The 22,832-nt window shown below is 45.6% G+C and overlaps 1 protein-coding gene across 1 annotated transcript in view; it reads right to left on the bottom strand.

Annotated features, from left to right (window-relative positions):
- Positions 1–22,832, bottom strand: part of LOC110505832 (metastasis-associated protein MTA1) — a 74,608-nt gene that overhangs the window by 15,084 nt on the left and 36,692 nt on the right. Inside the window, exons 6-14 of the mRNA XM_036962418.2 lie at positions 21,745–21,808; positions 20,675–20,792; positions 19,698–19,800; positions 18,343–18,442; positions 12,753–12,941; positions 3,068–3,201; positions 2,666–2,847; positions 2,181–2,332; positions 1,752–1,941 (exon numbers count right to left, since the gene is read on the bottom strand). Of these exons, the coding sequence (XP_036818313.1) occupies positions 1,752–1,941; positions 2,181–2,332; positions 2,666–2,847; positions 3,068–3,201; positions 12,753–12,941; positions 18,343–18,442; positions 19,698–19,800; positions 20,675–20,792; positions 21,745–21,808 (1,232 nt within the window). The remainder of the gene's footprint in view (positions 1–1,751; positions 1,942–2,180; positions 2,333–2,665; positions 2,848–3,067; positions 3,202–12,752; positions 12,942–18,342; positions 18,443–19,697; positions 19,801–20,674; positions 20,793–21,744; positions 21,809–22,832) is intronic.

Below are 22,832 nucleotides of genomic sequence, written 5' to 3'. Positions count from 1 at the left end.
GTGGAGGAGAGGAGTGGAGGAGCGGAGGATAGGAGTGGAGAAGCGGAGGATAGGAGTGGAGGATAGGAGTGGAGGATAGGAGTGGAGGATAGGGGTGGAAGAGAGGAGGATAGGAGTGGAGGATAGGGGTGGAGGAGCGGAGGATAGGAGGATAGGAGTGGAGGATAGGAGGATAGGATAGGAGTGGAGGATAGGAGTGGAGGATAGAAGTGGAGGATAGAAGTGGAGGATAGAAGTGGAGGATAGGAGTGGAGGATAGGAGTGGAGGATAGAAGTGGAGGATAGGAGTGGAGGATAGAAGTGGAGGATAGGAGTGGAGGATAGGAGTGGAGGATAGAAGTGGAGGATAGGAGCGGAGGATAGGAGCGGAGGATAGGAGCGGAGGATAGGAGCGGAGGAGCGGAGGATAGGAGCGGAGGAGCGGAGGATAGGAGTGGAGGATAGGAGCGAAGGATAGGAGTGGAGGATAGGAGCGAAGGATAGGAGTGGAGGAGCGGAGGATAGGAGTGGAGAAACGTAGGATAGGAGTGGAGGATAGGAGTATAGGAGTGGAGGATAGGAGTATAGGAGTGGAGGATAGGAGTGGAGGAGCGGAGGATAGGAGGATAGGAGTGGAGGAGAGGAGTGGAGGAGCGGAGGATAGGAGTGGAGGATAGGAGTGGAGGATAGGGGTGGAGGATAGGGGTGGAAGAGAGGAGGATAGGAGTGGAGGATAGGGGTGCAGGAGCGGAGGATAGGGGTGGAGGAGCGGAGGATAGGAGTGGAGGAGAGGAGTGGAGGAGAGGATAGGAGTGGAGGATAGAAGTGGAGGATAGAAGTGGAGGATAGGAGTGGAGGATAGAAGTGGAGGATAGAAGTGGAGGATAGGAGTGGAGGATAGAAGTGGAGGATAGAAGTGGAGGATAGGAGTGGAGGATAGGAGTGGAGGATAGGAGTGGAGGATAGAAGTGGAGGATAGAAGTGGAGGATAGAAGCGGAGGATAGGAGTGGAGGATAGGAGCGGAGGATAGGAGCGGAGGATAGGAGCGGAGGATAGGAGCGGAGGATAGAAGTGGAGGATAGGAGTGGAGGATAGGAGTGGAGGATAGGAGTGGAGGATAGAAGTGGAGGATAGGAGTGGAGGATAGGAGTGGAGGATAGGAGTGGAGGATAGGAGTGGAGGATAGAAGCGGAGGATAGGAGCGGAGGATAGGAGCGGAGGATAGGAGTGGAGGAAAGGAGCGAAGGATAGGAGTGGAGGATAGGAGTATAGGAGTGGAGAAGCGTAGGATAGGAGTGGAGGATAGGAGTATAGGAGTGGAGGATAGGAGTATAGGAGTGGAGGATAGGAGTGGAGGAGCGGAGGATAGGAGTGGAGGAGAGGAGTGGAGGAGCGGAGGATAGGAGTGGAGGATAGGAGTGGAGGATAGGGGTGGAGGATAGGGGTGGAAGAGAGGAGGATAGGAGTGGAGGATAGGGGTGGAGGAGCGGAGGATAGGGGTGGAGGAGCGGAGGATAGGAGTGGAGGAGAGGAGTGGAGGAGAGGAGTGGAGGATAGGAGTGGAGGATAGGAGTGGAGGATAGAAGTGGAGGATAGGAGTGGAGGATAGGAGTGGAGGATAGGAGCGGAGGATAGGAGTGGAGGATAGGAGCGGAGGATAGGAGCGGAGGATAGGAGCGAAGGATAGGAGTGGAGGATAGGAGCGGAGGATAGGAGTGGAGGATAGGAGTGGAGGATATGGGTGGAGGTAGAGGTGTAGTATGTTACTCACATTCCTGTTTGATTTGGGCTGTGTTGAGGGGGAGGTAGGGGTGCCTGGCGAGGAAGCGTGGTCTGATGATGTCCTGACAGACGCGTCGGGCGGCGCGCGTCACCTGAGTGGTCATCAGGTAGAAGGCCTGTTTCGTCTTTACAGCAAACTTGGGGCTCCCGCTGTGACGCATTGGAACACCGTGGGGAGACTGGATAGGAGGGGAGGGGGGTGGAAGAGAGAAGCCAGACAGACAGAGTGAGAGGGAGAGGAGGAGGAAGAAGAGAGAGTTAGAGAATGGACAACAATCAGACAAGAGGAGTCCAAGACAAAGAGTTGTAGGTTGACATTAAGGAGGGTCAGGAGTTTCTCCTGCTCAGTTTACATTACTTGGGAAAACCTTCTCATCCTAATCATGATCTCAGTTTGTGTTGTTTACATGTTGTTTACCATGTTGTTGCGGTTGGGTCCAGGCCTCTCTCCTTCCAGTCTTGTTGGCATCTTCAGTCCTCCATACTTCTTCCAGTAGGTCCAGCAGGAGGCACACAGACGACACTGCATGTTGGGGGGACCCCACGAGTACCACTGATACGAGCTGATGGCTACACACACAGAGAGAGACAGAGACACATGGGGACGGACACACACACACACAGACAGACACATACGCAGAGACACGTGCACACACACACAGAGTTAGTGACATTCTTTAATCATTTAAGACTGAATTAATTAACACTAAAATAGCTCTGACTAGATTACACTGAGCTCACTCACTCGCTCTCACGCACTCTCTCTAACTCACTCCATTGTTAAAGGAGAGCCATAGAGGCAATGGCTTGGAGCCTTACTACAGTATGGAATGAATCACTCATTTCCACACGGTCTAAATGAAGCAAAAACACTGAGTATGGGTGGAGGGGAGTGGTACTCACTGTAGCAGCTCTCACAAGCGCGGCCCAGTCCTGGGGTCTGTCCTGGGGGCACTGGTAGCACCCCCGGGACACCCCCAGCTCCGACTGTGGCTCCAGCTGCAGCCCCGGAGCCGTTCACTAGGCCTCCCACAATGCCAGGCTTCACACTGTTAGCACTCAGCTGGTTGGGGTTGGGTTTGTTGCTATGAGGAAGTGGGCAGAGGATCAGAGTCTCAGAAATGCAACATACTGCAGCCAGTCCCATTTTGCTCCCTGTAAAGTATAAGCAATAAGGTAGAAGCTCCACCACTACATGGCTTATGCCCATACAGAGTCTTCCGACCTGTAGACTTCATAAGAATTAATGTTAGGGATTTGGGAGGAGCTCATTAGGACCTGCTGTCTCAGTCTGTAGATACTCACTAGTTGGGGATGTAGACTTGCTTCAACTTGCTCTCTGCCTCTGCTGCTTTTAACCGTTTCTGCTGTACGTATCTGTCTGTGGTCTTCCACATGTAGTAATACTCTATGATACTGGTCAGGGACTTCCAGGGCAGCTGCAGGGGAAAACAAGAGAGACAACGTTCTCAGCATAACATCTTCGTCATCATGCTTTAAAAAGGCACCACCTTTTGTATTTTCTCTACATTTTTTCTATTCAATACAATCTTTGTAAAGTGATATTTTATAGTTGAATTAAGACCGCTCTCTTTAAAAAGTTTCAAAGAGGTAACTGAATTGTCAGAATACCAGAGCTGGCAGGCCCCACCCCTAATGGCAGCACGTGGTTTGCTGTGGCTGTGGGCTTGAGTAGAACAGAGAACTACACTGACTGTAACTGACCACCAGGTGGCAGAGTGAGACACAGTGTAAAGACAGCAGAATCCTAATGTATTCCTTCCCCTCAGGGTAACAGCAGCATAGATACTGTATGGCTATATATTGCTCAGCCCGTTGTATCTATCTCTATGGCTGAGAGAGATACACTACATGACCAAAAGTATGTGGACACCTGCTCGTCAAACATCTCATTCCTGAGTGGAGCAGCGGTCTAAGGCACTGCATCTCAGTGCAGGAGGCGTCACTGCAATCCCTGGTTTTCGAATCCAGGCTGCATCACATCCGGCCGTGATTGGGAATCCCATAGGGCGGCGCACAATTGGCCCAGCGTTGTCCGGATTTGGCCAGGGTAGGCCGTCATTTGTTCTTAACTGACTTGCCTATTTAAATAAAACATGTAATCCTAAATCATGGGCATTAATACGGAGTTGCTCCCCCTTCGCTGCAATAACAGCCTCCACTCTTCTGGGAAGGCTTTCCACTAGATTTTGGAACATTGCTGCAGGGACTTGCTTCCATCAGCCACAAGAGCATTAGTGAGGTCGGGCACAGATGGTGGGCGATTAGGCCTGGCTCACAGTCGGCGCTCCAATTCATCCCAAAGGTGTTCGATGGGGTTGAAGAAAGTCCTTCCACACTGATCTCGACCAACCATTTCTGTGTGGATCTCGCTTTGTGCACAGGGGCATTGTCATGCTGAAACAGGAAAGGGCCTTCCCAAACTTTTGCCACAAAGTTCGAAGCACAGAATTGTCTAGAATGTCATTGTATGCTGTAGCGTTAAGATTTCCCTTCACTGAAACGAAGGGGCCTAGTCTGAACCATGAAAAAAAACAGACTATTATTCCTCCACCAAACTTTACAGTCCAGATGACGCTTGGCATTGCTCATGGTCATCTTAGGCTTGTGTGCGGCTGCTCAGCCATGGAAACCCATTTCATGAAGCTCCTGACGAACAGTTCTTGTGCTGACGTTGCTTCCAGAGGAACTCGGCAGCGAGTGTTGCAACAGAGGAGATAATGTTTTTTACACACTACGCACTTCAGAACTCGGTGGCCCCATTCTGTGAGCTTGTGTGGCCTACCACTTCGCAACTGAGCCGTTGTTGATCCTAGACGTTTTCACTTCACAATAACAGCACTTACAGTTGACCAGGGCAGCTCAAGCGGGGCTGAAATTTTCCGAACTGACTTGAAAATGTGGCACCCTATGACGGTGCCACGTTGAAAGTCACTGAGCTCTTCTGTAAGGCCATTCTACTGCCAATGTTTTTATATGGAGATTGCATGGCTGTGTGCTTGATTTTATACACCTGCTAGCAACGTCTGTGTCTGAAATAGCCGAATCTCCTAATTTGAATGGGTGTCCACATACATTTGTATATATAGTGCATCTCTATGGCTGAGAGATATAACCATACAGTATCTATATCTATTGCTGAGAGAGATATAGCCTTCCAGTATCTATCTCTATGGCTGAGAGAGATATAGCCTTCCAGTATCTATCTCTATGGCTGAGAGAGATATGGCCTTACAGTATCTATCTCTATGGCTGAGAGAGATATGGCCTTACAGTATCTATCTCTATGGTTGAGAGAGATATAGCCTTACAGTATCTATCTCTATGGCTGAGAGAGATATAGCCTTACAGTATATCTCTCTATGGCTGAGAGAGATATATTCAGTGGTGGAGGGTATACCCCTTATTTTTCAGTGGGCATTGTGTATACTCACTTTTTAATCCCCATGATGCGTATCAAAGTAGTGTAGTTGAGGTTAACAAGGCAGATGGAACAGATCAGATTGCTTAACAAGTTGATCAACAATTATTTCTTGACATTTTATGGGCAGCAATGTGCAAACTGTGGTAGGCCTACGTGCAAATGTTCGAAAATGCTCACCGCACAGCGGTTTCTTAGACAGAGATGGAATTTTATCCGTTAGAAATGTAGAAAGAGGGGAGATCTAAAGATGCAACAACACTCATGGGCTGCTGATATAACTAGGATAATGCCTTTGGCTGCTAGACAATGAAAGAAAGTTGAAAGAAAACCAATAGAACAGGAGAACACATATGAGGAAGTCTTTATAAAATAATTGCCTCCACATTTCTATGGTGGGAAATTGGCTATAGGCTACTTTGAAGCAAGGTAAAACGTCCAGGTTTCAAACAATTAAGGAACAGGAAAAATATAGCGATACTAACGATAGCTCTACCGGTCTTCTGGCAGAACGATATCAAGATTACTTGTATCAATCCAGTGCCCATTTGTTTTACAAACTCTCATCTCATGTGCTACAGCAACACCACCAATCAAACAGTGCTAGGTGCCTGTGGACTTGATTTAAAGGGCAACTACACTCAATCTTCCCAGATCTTCCCAGACCTCAAAAGTGGTCTCCTAAAGTGGTTTAGCATTGTTATGGTGTGAATGCGAGCAAAAACCTGAAAACATTTTTTAAACCAGAAACTTCTGAATTTCTGACTCAGTTGACAGCCTCATTTATCTGTTTCAATAGTAGGCTTACTATTAGCCTACTGTACAGTACAGCTGACTGTGAAAGAGCAATATGAGATTTATAATTTTAGCTCATTCAGAGTGTACAGTACCAGTCAAAAGTGTGGACACTTACTCATTCAAGTCTTCTTCGGTATGACTCTATAAGCTTGGCACACCAGTATTTGGGGAGTTTCTCCCATTCTTCTCTGCAGATCCTCTCAAGCTCTGTCAGGTTGGATGGGGAGTGTCGCTGCACAGCTATTTCAGATCTCTCCAGAGATGTTTGACCGGGTTCAAGTCCGGGCTCTTTCTGGGCCACTCAAGGACATTGAGACTTGTCCTGAAGCCACTCCTGCATTGTCTTGGCTGTGTGCTTAGTGTTGCTGTCCTTTTGGAAGGTGAACCTTTGCCCCAGTCTGAGTTGCTGAGCACTCTGAAGAAGGTTTTCATCAAGGACCTCTCTGTACTTTTCTCAGTTCATCTTTCGATCCTGACAAGTCTGCCAGTCCCTGCCACTGAAAAACTTCCCCACAGCATGATACTGCCACCACCATGCTTCACCGTAGGGATGGTACCACGTTTCCTCCAGACGTGATGCTTGGCATTCAGGCAAAAGACTTCAATCTTGGTTTCATCAGACCAGAAAATCTTGTTTCTCGTGGTATGAGTCCTTTAGGTGCCTTTTTGCAAACTCCAAGTGGGCTATCATGTGCCTTTTACTGAGGAGTGGCTTTCGTCTGGCCTCTTTACCATAAAGGCCTGATTGATGGATTGCTGCAGAGATGGTTGTCCTTCTGAAAGGTTCTCCCATCTCCACAGAGGAACTCTGGAGCTCTATCAGAGTGATCATTGGGTTCTTGCTCACCTCACCTCCCTGACTAAGGACCTTCTCCCCCAATTTCTCAGCTTGGCCGGGCAGCCAGCTCTAGAAAGAGTCTTAGTGGTTCCAAACTTCTTCCATTTCAGAATGATGGAGGACACTGTGTTCTTGGGGACCTTCAATGCAGCAGAAATGTTTTGGTACCCTTCCCCAGATCTGTGCCTCGTCACAATCATGTCTCGGAGCTCTACGGACAATTCCTTCTTGGTTTTTGCTCTGACATGCACTGTCAACTGTGGAACCTTATCTAGACAGGTGTGTGCCTTTCCAAATCATGTCCAATCAGTTGAATTTACCACAGATGGACTCCAATCAAGTTGTAGAAACATCAAGGATGATCAATGGACACAGGATGCACCTGAGCTTAATTTTGAGTCTCATAGCAAAGGGTCTAAATACTTATGTAAATGTATGTACTTATGTAAATAAGGTATGAGTATTTTTTAAATGTAACTTCTTATGGCTGTAGGGGCAGTATTGAGTAGCTTGGATGAAAGGTACGCAGAGGTGCCCAGAGTAAACGGCCTGCTCCTCAGTCCCAGTTGCTAATATATGCTTATTATTATTAGTATTGGATATAAAACACTATGAAGCTTCTAAAACTGTTTGAATGATGTCTGTGAGTATAACAGAACTCATATGGCAGGCAAAAACCTGAGAATAATTCCAAACAGGAAGTGAGAAATCTGAGGTTGGTCCATTTTCAACCCAGCCCCTATTGAATTCACAGTGGAATATGGATGATGTCTACCGTCTTTAGAAACTTGAATGAGGCTTCTACTGTGTTGTGGGGCTGAATGGGAGCTGAATGAGCCAGGTGTCTGGCAGAGAGCCAAGGGCTGGTCACACGCAATTCACATGATAGCGACCCGTGTTCCATAGCTTCTCCACAGACAAAGGAACTCTCCGGTTGGAATGTTATTGAAGATTTATGATAAAAACATCCTAAGGATTGATTCTATACTTAGATTGAAATGTTTCTAAGACCTGTAATATAACTTTTTGAAGTTTTTGTCCGACATTATGCTGGACCTGCATGAGCGTTTGGATTTGTATACCTAAATCCTAACAAAAGTAGCTACTTGGAAATAAATAATGGACATTATCGAACAAATCAAGCATTTATTGTGGAACTAAGATTCCTGGGAGTGCATTCTGATGACGATCATTAAAGGTAAGAGAATATTTATAATGTTATTTCTGATTTCTGTTGAATCCAACATGGCGGATATTTCTTTTTCTGAGCGCCATCTCAGATTATTGCATGGTTTGCTTTTTCCGTAAAGTTTTTTTAAAATCTGACACAGAGGTTGCATTAAGGAGAGGTATATCTATAATTCCATGTGTATTTTCATCTACATTTATGATGAGTATTTCTGTTGAATTGATGTGGCTATGCAAAATCACTGGATGTTTTTGGAACTAGTGAACGTAACGCGCCAATGTAAACTCAGATTTTTTTATATAAATATGAACTTTATCAAACAAAACATACATGTATTGTGTAACATGAAGTCCTATGAGTGTCATCTGATGAAGATCATCAAAGGTTAGTGATTCATTTTATCTCTATTTGTGCTTTTTGTGACTCCTCTCTTTGACTGGAAAAATGGCTGTGTTTTTCTGTGAGTTGGTGGTCACCTAACATAATAGTTTGTGGTGCTTTCGCTGTAAAGCCTATTTGAAATCGGACACTGTGGTGGGATTAACAACAAGATTACCTTTAAAACGGTATAAAATACATGTATGTTTGAGGAATTTTAATTATGAGATTTCTGTTGTTTTGAATTTGGCGCCCTGCACTTTCACTGGCGTTGTCATATCGATCCCGTTAACGGGATTGCAGCCATAAGAAGTTTTAATCCATTTTAGAATAAGGCTGTAACGTAACAAAATTTAGAAAAAGTCAAGCGGTTTGAATACTTTCTGAATGCACTATATAGCCATACCGTATCTATCTATATGGCTGAAAGAGATATAACCATACACTATCCATATCTACGGCTGAGAGAGATATACACAAACTATCTATACCTATTGTTGAGAGAAATATCACCATACAGTATATATTTATATGGCAGAGAGAGAGATATAGCCATACAGTTTCTACAGTCGTGGCCAAAAACTTTGAGAATGACACAAATATACATTTTCACAAGGTCTGCTCCCTCAGTTTGTATGATGGCAATTTGCATATACTCCAGAATGTTATGAAGAGTGATCGGATGAATTTTCCATGTAAATGAATCGAATCCCCCAAAAACATTTCCACTGCATTTCAGCCCTGCCACAAAAAGACCAGCTGACATGTCAGTGATTCTCTCGTTAACGAGGGTGTTGACGAGGACAAGGCTGGAGATCACTCTGTCATGCTGATTGAGTTCGAATAACAGACTGGAAGCTTCAAAAGGAGGATGGTGCTTGGAATCATTGTTCTTCCTCTGTCAGCCATGGTTACCTGCAAGGAAACATGTGCCGTCATCATTGCTTTGCACAAAAAGGGCTTCACAGGCAAGGATATTGCTGCCAGTAAGATTGCACCGAAATCTACCATTTATCAGATCATCAAGAACTACAAGGAGAGCGGTTCAATTGTTGTGAAGAAGGCTTCAAGGGCGCCCAAGAAAGTACAGCAAGCGCCAGGACCGTCTCCTAAAGTTGATTCAGCTGCTGGATCGAGGCACCACCAGTACAGAGCTTGCTCAGGAATGGCAGCAGGCAGGTGTGAGTGCATCTGCACGCACAGTGAGGCGAAGACTTTTGGAGGATGGCCTGGTGTCAAGAAGGGCAGCAAAGAAGCCACTTCTCTCCAGGAAAAACATCGGGGACAAACTGATATTCTACAAAAGGTACAGGGATTGGACTGCTGAGGACTAGAGTAAAGTAATTTTCTCTGATGAATCCCATTTCCGATTGTTTGGGGCATCCGGAAAAAAGCACGACCATCAGTCCTGTGTCATGCCAACAGTAAAGCATCATGAGACCATTCATGTGTGGGGTTGTATCTCAGCCAAGGGAGTGGGCTCACTCACAATTTTGCCTAAGAACACAGCCATGAATAAAGAATGGTACCAACACATCCTCCGAGAGCAACTTCTCCCAACTATCCAGGAACAGTTTGCTGACGAACAATGCCTTTTCCAGCATGATGGAGCACCTTGCCATTAGGCAAAAGTAATAACTAAGTGCCTCGGGGAACAAAACATAGATATTTTGGGTCCATGGCCAGAAACTCCCCAGACCTTAATCCCACAAATTCTGACAAACTCCAAGCATTGATTATGCAAGAATGGGCTGCCATCAGTCAGGATATGGCCCAGAATTTAATTGACCGCATGCCAGGGCGGATTGCAGAGGTCTTGAAAAAGAAGGGTCAGCACTGCAAATATTGACTCTTTGCATCAACTTCATGTACTTGTCAATAAAAGCCTTTGACACTTATGAAATGCTTGTAATTATACTTCAGTATTCAATAGTAACATCTGACAAAAATATCTGAAGACACTGAAGCAGCAAACTTTGTGAAAATTAATATTTGTGTCATTCTCAAAACCTTTGGCCCGACTGTACAGTTGAAGTCTACATACACTTAGGTTGGAGTCTTTAAAACTAGTTTTTCAACCACTCCACAAATTTCTTGTTAACAAACTATATTTTTGGCAAGTCGGTTAGGACATCTACTTTGTGCGTGACACAAGTAATTTTTCCAACAACCGTTTACAGACAGATTATTTCACTTATAATGCTTCTGATAGGCTAACTGACATCGTTTGTGTCAATTGGATGTGTACCTGTGGATGTATTTCAAGGCCTACCTTCAAACTCAGTGCCTCTTTGCTTGACATCATTGGAAAATCAAAAGAAAATCTGATTTTTTTTGTTGTAGACCTCCACAAGTCTGGTTCATCCTTGGGAGCAATTTCCAAACGCCTGAAGGTACCACGTTCATCTGTACAAACAATAGTACGCAAGTATAAACACCATGGGACCACACAGCTGTCATACTGCTCAGGAAGGAGACGCGTTCTGTCTCCTAGAGATGGATGTACTTTGGTGCGAAAAGTGCAAATCCCAGAACAGCAGCAAAATACCTTGTGAAGATGCTGGAGGAAACAGGTGCAAAAGTATCTATATCCACAGTAAAATTTGTCCTATATCGACATAACCTGAAAGGCCGCTCAGTAAGAAAGAAGCCACTGCTCCAAAACCGCCATAAAAAAGCCAGTCTACAGTTTGCAACTGCACATGGGGACAAAGATCATACTTTTTGGAGAAATAATAATGACCATTGTTATGTTTGGAGGAAAAAGGGGGATGCTTGCAAGCTGAAGAACACCATCCCAACCGTGAAGCACTGGGGTGGCAGCATCATGTTGTGGGGGTGCTTTGCTGCAGGAGGGACTGGTGCACTTCACAAAATAGATGGCATCATGAGGGAAGAACAATTATGTGGATATATTGAAGCAACATCTCAAGACATCAGTCAGGAAGTTAAAGCTTGGTCACAAATGGGTCTTCCAAATGGACAATAACCCCAAACATACTTTCAAAGTGTGTGGCAAAATGGCTCAAGGACAACAAAGTTAAGGTATTGGAGTGGCCATCACAATGCCCTGACCTCAATCGTGTAGGAAATGTGTGGGCAGAACTGAAAAAGCGTGTGCAAGCAAGGAGTCCTACAACCTGACTCAGGTTGTTTACATACACTCAATTAGTATTTGGTAACATTGCCTTTAAATGGTTTAACTTGGGTCAAACAGTTCGGGTAACCTTCCACAAGCTTCTCACAATAAGTTGGGGGAATTTTGGCCCATTCCTCATGATGCTGGTGTAAACTTCTGACCCACTGGGAATGTGGTGACAGAAATAAAAGCTGAAATAAATTATTCTCTACTATTATTCTGACATTTCACATTCTTAAAATAAAGTAGTGATCTTAACAGACCTAAAACAGGGAATGTTTACTAGGATTAAATGTCAGGAATTGTGAAAAACTGAGTTTAAATGTATTTGGCTAAGGTGTATGTAAACTTCCGACTTCAACTGTATCTATGGCTGAGAGAAATATAGCCATACACTATTTATATCTATGGCTGAGAGAAATATAGCCATACACTATTTATATCTATGGCTGAGAGAAATATAGCCATACACTATTTATATTTATGTCTGAGAGAAATATAGCCATACACTATTTATATTTATGGCTGAGAGAAATATAGCCATACACTATTTATATTTATGGCTGAGAGAAATATAGCCATACACTATTTATATTTATGGCTGAGAGAAATATAGCCATACACTATTTATATTTATGGCTGAGAGAAATATAGCCATACACTATTTATATCTATGGCTGAGAGAAATATAGCCATACACTATTTATATTTATGGCTGAGAGAAATATAGCCATACACTATTTATATTTATGGCTCAGAGAAATATAGCCATACACTATTTATATCTATGGCTGAGAGAAATATAGCCATACACTATTTATATCTATGGCTGAGAGAAATATAGCCATACACTATTTATATATATATGGCTGGAGTAGACATGCAGTATTATCTTTTCTGCTCTCAATAGATGCCTTCCTGATCATCTCTGAGTTGAGTCTCACCAAAAGTTACATTATTATGAGCCTTTAACAGTTCCTCTCAGTCTAAGCATCGTTTCCTTTACATTTGTGAGAGTAGTTCTAGAAATAAATAATGCAATCTGATTGGTCCCTAGTGGTGGACCAGGCTGGCAAGCTGTAGCCCAACAATTCCCCTGACGATTTGGTGATATGCACATCAGAGTTTCCTTGTGGAGGGTAGTCCAAGCCAAGGCAGCAGAACCGTACCTGTCTGTCTGTCTGAAACATGTCTGTCTGTACTCACAAAGTCCTGTTGTATGTCTGTGAAGTCTTTTCCGTATTTCTCCAGGGCCTCTTCAAACAGGTTGGCCTCTGAGGCGCTCCACTCCTCCATCTCGTCCCGGCAGAGAATAGGTCCTCCCTGGGGAACCAGGGCAGCGATGGCCCGCGTCATGTCATAACCAGTCTTATCCAAGGTGTCCATGGCATGGAACTAGGGAGAAGATGGGAGGGGGGGGGGGGGTATTGTGTTGTGTTCAGTAGGCAGAAAAGACGAAGAAACAGGGTGGTACCATCTGTATTTGTCCAATAAGAAACACTTCCGTGGGGTTTACTGTGTGCCCTAATGAACATGTATGCCCCTGGATTTCACCTATACCCAGCCAACAAAACACACCCTTGTAACAAACAAACCAAGCAAAAGGTCCCTATTTTTCTGTCTGTCAAAGCCACCAAGGTTAATGGTGCTGCATAGTCTATTATGGATGTGCTATTATCTTGTCACTTGTCTTAGTCAGTGTGAGGGTCTCTCTATTGATGAGTGTAAGAGTTGATTTGTGTGCTGTGTGCATGTTGTTTTCATGTATATGTATGTGTGCTGTGCGCATGTTGTTTTCATGTATATGTATGTGTGCTGTGTGCATGTTGTTTTCATGTATATGTATGTGTGCTGTGTGCATGTTGTTTTCATGTATATGTATGTGTGCTGTGCGCATGTTGTTTTCATGTATATGTATGTGTGCATGTTGTTTTCATGTATATGTATGTGTGCTGTGCGCATGTTGTTTTCATGTATATGTATGTGTGCATGTTGTTTTCATGTATATGTATGTGTGCTGTGCGCATGTTGTTTTCATGTATATGTATGTGTGCTGTGTGCATGTTGTTTTCATGTATATGTATGTGTGCTGTGCGCATGTTGTTTTCATGTATATGTATGTGTGCTGTGCGCATGTTGTTTTCATGTATATGTATGTGTGCTGTGCGCATGTTGTTTTCATGTAGGTGTATGTGTGCTGTGTGCATGTTGTTTTCATGTATATGTATGTGTGCTGTGCGCATGTTGTTTTCATGTATATGTATGTGTGCTGTGCGCATGTTGTTTTCATGTAGGTGTATGTGTGCTGTGTGCATGTTGTTTTCATGTATATGTATGTGTGCTGTGCGCATGTTGTTTTCATGTATATGTATGTGTGCTGTGCGCATGTTGTTTTCATGTAGGTGTATGTGTGCTGTGTGCATGTTGTTTTCATGTATATGTATGTGTGCTGTGCGCATGTTGTTTTCATGTAGGTGTATGTGTGCTGTGCGCATGTTGTTTTCATGTAGGTGTATGTGTGCTGTGTGCATGTTGTTTTCATGTATATGTATGTGTGCTGTGCGCATGTAGTTTTCATGTATATGTATGTGTGCTGTGCGCATGTTGTTTTCATGTAGGTGTATGTGTGCTGTGCGCATGTTGTTTTCATGTATATGTATGTGTGCTGTGCGCATGTTGTTTTCATGTATATGTATGTGTGCTGTGCGCATGTAGTTTTCATGTATATGTATGTGTGCATGTTGTTTTCATGTATATGTACGTGTGCTGTGCGCATGTGCTTTTCATGTATAGTACCAGTCAAAAGTTTGGACACCTACTCATTACCGACCATTTCGAATCCCACCGTACCTTCTCCACTATGCAATCTAGTTTCAGATCTGGTCATGGGTGCACCTCAGCCACGCTCAAGGTCCTAAATGATATCATAACCGCCATCAATAAGAGACATTACTGTGCAGCCGTATTCATCGACCTGGCCAAGGCTTTCGACTCTGTCAATCACCACATTCTTATCGGCAGACTCAACACCCTTGATTTCTCAAATGACTGCCTCACCTGATTCACCATCTACTTCTCAGATAGAGTTCAGTGTGTCAAATCAGAGAGCCTAGACAACACCATTCTGGATACATCTGGCCCTTCTTTGGACGCTGTGTTAACTAACCTCCAGGCGAGCTTCAACGCCATACAACTCTCCTTCCGTGGCCTCCAACTGCTCTTAAATGCAAGTAAAACTAAATGCATGCTCTTTAACCGATCGCTGCCCACACCTGCCCGCCCGTCCAGCATCACTACTCTGGACTAGAGTTCGACCGATTAATCGGAATGGCCGATTAATTAGCAATACTTTTTCTACTGTATTATTGACTGTACGTTTGTTTATTCCATGTCTAACTCTGTGCTGTTGTATGTTTCGAACTGCTTTTCTTTATCTTGGCCAGGTCGCAGTTGTAAATGAGAACTTGTTCTTGACTAGCCTACCTGGTTAAATAAAGGTGAAATAAAAAATTGCATAAAAATTCAAGGATTTCTCTTTATTTTTACTATGTTTTACATTGTAGAATAACAGTGAAGACATCAAAACTATATTTTATATTTGAGATTCTCCAAAGTACCTAGATGCTTGTTCTAGGTCCCAAGAAACAAAGAGATCTTCTGTTGAATCTGACAATTAATCTTGAGGGTTGCACAGTCGTCTCAAATAAAACTGAAGGACCTCTGCCTACCCATGTGAGAGACGCAGACTCGGTCTCAACCTTTAAGTCTTTACTGAAGACTCATCTCTTCAGTAGGTCATATGATTGAGTGTTGTCTGGCACAGGAGTGTGAAGGTGAAGGGAAAGGCTCTGGAGCAACGAACCGCCCTTGCTGTCTGAATCCCCTCTCTCCACTGGGTTTCTCTGCCTCTAACCCTATTACAGGGGCTGAGTCACTGGCTTACTGGTGCTCTTCCATGCCGTCCCTAGGAGGGGTAAGTCACTTGAGTGGGCAAAGTCACTGACGTGATCTTCCTGTCTGGGTTGGCGCCCCCCCTTGAGTTGTGCCGTGGCGGAGATCTTTGTGGGCTATACTCGGCCTTCTCTCAGGATGATAAGTTGATGGTTGATGACATCTCTCTAGTGGTGTGGGGGCTGTGCTTTGGCAAAGTGGGTGGGGTTATATCCTGCCTGTTTGCCCTGTCCAGGGGTATCATTGGATGGGGCCACAGTGTCTCCTGACCTCTCCTGTCTCCGCCTCCAGTATTTATGCTGCAGTAGTTTATGTGTCTGGGGGCTAGGGTCAGTCTGTTATATCTGGAGTACTTCTCCTGTCTTATCCGGTGTCCTGTGTAAACTTAAGAATTCTCTCTCTCAGGACCATGCCTCAGGACTACCTGGCATGATGACTCCTTGCTGTCCCTAGTCCACCTGGCCGTGCTGCTGCTCCAGTTTCAACTGTTCTGCCTGCGGCTATGGAACCCTGACCTGTTCACCGGACGTGCTACCTGTCCCAGACCTGCTGTTTTCAACTCTCTAGAGACAGAAGGAGCGGTAGAGATACTCTTAATGATCGGCTATGAAAAGCCAACTGACATTTACTCCTGAGGTGCTGACTTGCTGCACCCTCGAGAACTACTGTGATTATTATTATTTGACCATGCTGGTCATTTATGAACATTTGAACATATTGGCCATGTTCTGTTATAATCTCCACCCGGCACAGCCAGGAGAGGACTGGCCATCCCTCATACCCTGGTTCCTCTCTAGGTTTCTTCCTAGGTTTTGGCCTTTCTAGGGAGTTTTTCCTAGCCACCGTGCTTCAACACCTGCATTGCTTGCTGTTTGGGGTTTTAGGCTGGGTTTCTGTACAGCACTTTGAGATATCAGCTGATGTAAGAAGGGCTATATATATATTTTTTTTGCCACCCTTTGCCTTGTTGACAGCTTTGCACACTCTTGGCATTCTCTCAACCAGCTTCATGAGGTAGACACCTGGAATGCATTTCAATTATCTGGTGTGCCTTGTTAAAAGTACATTTGTGGAATTTCTTTCCTTCTTAATGCATTTGAGCCAATCAGTTGTGTTGTGACAAGGTAGGGGTGGTATACAGAAGATAGCCTTATTTGGTAAAAGACCAAGTCCATATTGTTGGACTAGTAACCGGAAGGTTGCAAGTTCAAACCCCCGAGCTGATAAGGTACAAATCTGTCATTCTGCCCCTGAACAGACAGTTAACCCACTGTTCCTAGGCCGTCATTGAAAAAAAGAATTTGTTCTTAACTGACTTGCCTGGTTAAATAAAGGTAAAATTAAAATAAAAAATATTATGGCAAGAAGGTCAGTCAATCTGGAACATTTCAAGAGCTTTGAACGTTTCTTCAAGTGCAGTTGCAAAAACCATCAAGCGCTATGATGAATCTGGCTCTCATGAGGACCGCCACAGGAAAGGAAGACCCAGAGTAACCTCTGCTGCAGAGGATACGTTCATTAGAGTTAACTGCACCTCAGATTGCAGCCCAAATAAATGCTTCACAGAGTTCAAGAAACAGACACATCTCAACATCAACTGTTCAGAGGAGACTGTGTGAATCAGGCCATCATGGACTAAAGGACACCAATAAGAAGAAGAGACTTGCTTCGGGGGAAAAAACACGAGCAATGGACACTAGACCAGTTGAAATCTGTCCTTTGGTCTGATGAGTCCAAATTTGAGATTTTTGGTTCCAACCGCCATGTCTTTGTGAGACGCAGAGTAGGTGAATGGATGATCTCTGCATGTGTGGTTCCCACTGTGAAGCATGGAGGAGGTGGTGTGATGGTGCTTTGCAGGAGACACTGCGATTTATTTAGAATTCAAGGCACACTTAACCAGCATAGCTACGACAGCATCCTGCAGCGATATGCCATTCCATCTGGTTTGCGCTTAGTGGGACTATCATTTGTTTTTCAGCAGGACAATGACCCAAAACCCACCTCCAGGCTGTGTAAGGGCTATTTGACCAAGGAGAGTGATGGAGTGCTATATCAGATTACCTGGCCAATACAATCACCAGACCTCAACCCAATTGAGATTGTTTAGGATGAGTTGGACTGCAGAGCAAAGGAAAAGCAGCCAACAAGTGCTCAGCATATGTGGGAACTCCTTCAAGACTGTTGGAAAAGCATTCCTCATGAAGCTGGTTGAGAGAATGCCAAGAGTGTGAAAAGCTGTCATCAAGGCAAAGGGTGGCTACTTTGAAGAATCTAAAATATATTTTGATTTGTTTAACACTTTTTTGGTTACTACATGATTCCATATGTGTTATTTCATAGTTTTGATGTCTTCACTACTATTCTACAATGTAGAAAATAGTCTAAATAAAGAAAACCCCTTGAATGAGTAGGTGTGTCCAAACTTTTGACTGGTACTGTATATGGATGTGTGTTGTGAGCATGTTGTTTTCATGTATATTGATGTGTGTGTTTGTGTGTACGCTGTAGCTCGGAGGCCTGTTTTCCATGTTTTATGTATGAGGTGCAGAATTGGGCCGGAACATGGCCACATGGGTCGTCTGGGGCCGCTGAAGCCTGCTCGTTACTGATACTCAGACACACACACGCAATATCACACACACGCTCAGTCACACAGAGATGCCCCATACACGCACACAGACACACATGAGCACGAATGCACCCACGCACACCCACTCACACCCGCTACTGAAGCTCCCAGCATACCCCTGGGCTAATAGCAATCCTGCCGAGCACTCACCTCTGGCCTGACCCTGACCTTACCTAGGGCAGTGGGCAATGTGTGTATGTGTGTGTGTCTTACCAGGGTGATGTCTCTAGAGGCAGCAGCAGCACTCATGTGAAGACTGGGCTGCCGGACAGAACTACTGCAGTCTAGAGCCCGCGCAAAGGTACCCACTGACCTGAGAGACAGAGGAATGGAGAAAGGAAGGGGGAGAGAGGGAGGAATGACAGAGAGGGAGGGGGAAGGATGAGAGAGACAATGGGGGGCGAGACAAGGAGGAAAAGAGATGGGGGAGAGAGAGAGAAGAGGAGGGAGAGACAAGGAGGGAAAGAGATGGGAGAGAGAGAGAGAAGAGGAGGGAGAGACAAGGAGGGAAAGAGATGGGAGAGAGAGAGAGAAGAGGAGGGAGAGACAAGGAGGGAAAGAGATGGGGGAGAGAGAGAGAGAGAGAAGAGGAGGGAGAGACAAGGAGGGAAAGAGATGGGGGAGAAAGAGAGAGAAAAGGAGGGAAATAGATGGGGGAGAAGAGAGAGATAAGCAAGAGGAGTTTGTGTTAACCCTCCAGATTTAGAGGTATGACAACAGAGGAAGAGGTGGCAATAAACCTCTCCACCTCCCACCAGACCGGTCTTCTAACCCCTCCACCTCCCACCAGACCAGTCTTCTAACCCCTCCACCTCCCACCAGACCAGTCTTCTAACCCCTCCACCAGACCAGTTTTCTAACCCCTCCACCTCTCACCAGACCAGTCTTCTAACCCCTCCACCAGACCAGTCTTCTAACCCCTCCACCTTCCACCAGACCAGTCTTCTAACCCCTCCACCAGACCAGTCTTCTAACCCCTCCACCAGACCAGTCTTCTAACCCCTCCACCAGACCAGTCTTCTAACCCCTCCACCAGACCAGTCTTCTAACCCTTCCACCAGACCAGTCTTCTAACCCTTCCACCAGACCAGTCTTCTAACCCTTCCACCAGACCAGTCTTCTAACCCCTCCACCAGACCAGTCTTCTAACCCCTCCACCAGACCAGTCTTCTAACCCCTCCACCAGACCAGTCTTCTAACCCCTCCACCAGACCAGTCTTCTAACCCCTCCACCTCCCACCAGACCAGTCTTCTAACCCCTCCACCAGACCAGTCTTCTAACCCCTCCACCTTCCACCAGACCAGTCTTCTAACCCCTCCACCTTCCACCAGACCAGTCTTCTAACCCCTCCACCAGACCAGTCTTCTAACCCCTCCACCCTTATACCACAACAGAGTCCATCTTACCAACAACTACCCCAAAAACCCTGCTCCATCTCCTCCTAGTCCCACCAGAGCCTTTTACATGTCCTATCCATCTCACAGCAGTCTTACCAAGCTACTAACACCTCCCGCCACAGTAGAGCCACAACCCTTCCACCATAGCACACCGAACCGGACCCACTTACCGAGCCACAACCAGGAACTGGTCGATCTGTTTCTCTGTGAGGGGACTGCTGGGGTCCCACACCTTCTCCTCCAGCTTGGCCAGGTCCCTGCCATCCTCCTCACCTGAAGGTCCAGTTAGCACAATTACGCATTAGAAACCAGTTAGCCGTTACCCCATACAAACCAGTTCGCATAGTCACCAGTTAGAAACCAGTTAGCAGTTACCCCATACAAACCAGTTAACACAGTCACTGTTAGAAACCAGTTAGCACAGTTACCCCATACAAACCAGTTACACAGTCACCCGTTACAAGCCAGTTAACAGTCACCCGTTACAAACCAGTTAACACAGTCACCCCTTATAAACCAGTTAACACAGTCACCTGTTACAAACCAGTTACACAGTCACCCGTTACAAACCAGTTAACAGTCACCCCTTATAAACCAGTTAACAGTCACCCAGTCTGCAACACTACACCAACCTGACTAAACCGCCCTGTGGGTATTTAAACTAAACTTATGACGGTGCAGCAAAGTGAGGAGACAGACATGCCCTCTGGCTCTCCATCAGTCTTGGGGTGATGTGGTTCTGGTTCCTCATAAAACTTGCTTGTAGACACATCCACACACTTTGACATAACGCATATCCGGCATTCTGGCCCTCTCAAACACTATTGGGGTGACATGACTCCTCACTAAAACTCACACTCTGATTCACACTCTTTGACATAACGTTGCATAATAGCGTCCAGTGCAGTGTGATAGACGCCCATGCCCTCCCACTGACTGCACCCTGAGTTGAGATAGGACCCTGCCTGCAGTACCAAAGATAATACTAGCCAAGAGGCTAATCTACAGGTTGGCGTGACACATTTTGCTATGGGAAATGCTAACAGTTCAATCTTTCATATGAGTGTCTTTGGCGTACGTACCCTAATTGCTCCTGTAAGTCACTCTGGATAAGAGCGTCTGATAAATGACTCAAATATAAATGTACCCTCTTTGAGGAAGTCTGTGATGTCTGCCTGGTACTTGTTCCCCACCCTGATCTCCCCTTTATCAGCCAGAAGAGTCTTCTGCTGGGGGTCGTAGACCAGGGAGTAGAAGAACGCATCCTGGAGAGAGGGATGGAGAGAGGGAGGACAAGAGAGAGGGACAGATAGGGAGGAGAGAGAGATGGAGAGGGAGGACAAGAGAGAGAGACAGATAGGGAGGAGAGAGGGATGGAGAGAGAGATTGAGAGGGAGGTGAAAGGGATGGAGAGAGGGATGGAGAGGGAGGACAAGAGAGAGACAGATAGGGAGGAGAGAGGGATGGAGAGAGGGATGGAGAGGGAGGACAAGAGAGAGAGACAGATAGGGAGGAGAGAGGGATGGAGAGAGGGATGGAGAGGGAGGACAAGAGAGAGAGACAGATAGTGAGGAGAGGGGGATGGAGAGGGAGGACAAGAGAGAGAGACAGATAGGGAGGAGAGAGGGATGGAGAGAGGGATGGAGAGAGGGATGAGAGGGAGGACAAGAGAGAGAGACAGATAGGGAGGAGAGAGGGATGGAGAGGGGGATGGAGAGGGGGATGGAGAGGGGGATGGAGAGGGGGATGGAGAGGGGGATGGAGAGGGGGATGGAGAGGGGGATGGAGAGGGGGATGGAGAGAGGGATGGAGAGAGGGATGGAGAGAGGGATGGAGAGGAGAGAGGGATGGAGAGGAGAGAGGGATGGAGAGGAGAGAGGGATGGAGAGGAGAGAGGGATGGAGAGGAGAGAGTAAGAGACAAAGGATTGAAGAGGTTGAGTGGGGTTGTGTGTGTGTGTGTGTGTGTGTGTGTGTGTGTAGCAGCTAGTCTCTCGTCTTCTCATTACTGACTGTGAAAAGAACATTCTGGTTCAACACACTGAATTATTCATCCAGCATCAAGACACACACACATTAATTTAATATGGAGTACATTTAGACAGTACATCCCATTCTCCATCCAGCAGTTCTATGTGAGGACAGTGTGTGTGTGTGAGTGAGAGATTGAGAGTCAGTGAGAGAGAGAAGGGCAGTGTTTGAGAGGCGAGCCACCTACCTCTCGGTCCAGATAGGACTTCAGAGCCTCCGTCTCGTTCAGCAGAGTGACACAACACTTCCCCCTGAGAGAGAGAGAGAGAAACCCCTTACTAATATTATATAATGAAGCACAGTACAGCCTATATTAGGGGTGTAACGGTTCACCAAACCCATGGTTCGGTACATATTACGGTTTTGGGGTCATGGTTCGCCTTCGGTACACAAGTTTCCCACTAGTAATTACCAGTTTGAGGGCCGGAATTTACCGGTCGTATGTGGTAAATTCACTCTTGCTTACACTGCCTAGTTCAGTGCAAGATTCGTACGTGTGCCTCTCATAAAGGGGGCGTATCTGTAGTACAGTACATCTCCCACTCTGGGGTAATGTGATGGACTGTCACTGATAAGCAAGCACAACTCATTGGAACCTTCGTCTTTGGTTTACTTATATAAAGCGAGTACTACCTGTTTGCTGAATTGGGTGCAAAAGGGAAGTTCTAAAAGGTGGCTCAAAATCTTTCATGAGGGCCTGAAAGCCCCTTTTCTCACCCACCGAGAATGGATGCATATCTGCAGCTATAAACCAAAGGTTGTTAGAAATAAAAACATAGCCTACCTGTCGCTCTTGTAATTTCTTTGGCCCGTTCAGAATCAGCTGCCCAGGGCTAATCTACTGGTGAGCCAAAATGGAGATTTAAACGAAGCTGGAGGATCCTCCAACTCTGGTTTATCGACCTCACCACTAGCCATCATAAAGAACTAGTTCCTGGCTGCGCCTCACACAAGGACAGTGTGAAATGTGTCAGTTAAGATGAAAATGTTGATTACGTGTGCATAGGCTGTTAGTTGTTTTAATGGAATAGCCCGGGAAAAAAATGTCACCTCAGATTTACTTAAGAGGCATAGGCCTACAACACAGAGTAGGCATAGCTTATCTAAAAGTATGTATTCATTAGGACTCACAGTGCGGATCAATCAGAGGTCCCCAAACGGTTCGGTACGAATATGTGTACCGTTACACACCCAGCCTATATGTGTTCCCAGCCGTGAGAGGAAGAGTCGTCTATTTTCCAGGCTGCGTTAACACAAAAAAGGGAATAGAGCGTA

Source organism: Oncorhynchus mykiss, chromosome 25, assembly GCF_057628025.1.
Source record: "Oncorhynchus mykiss isolate SJ-2025 chromosome 25, ASM5762802v1, whole genome shotgun sequence".
NCBI classification, from domain to species: Eukaryota; Metazoa; Chordata; class Actinopteri; order Salmoniformes; family Salmonidae; genus Oncorhynchus; species Oncorhynchus mykiss.
Note: the sequence above shows the minus strand (reverse complement) of the source record. Positions and strands in the feature narration are given on the sequence as shown.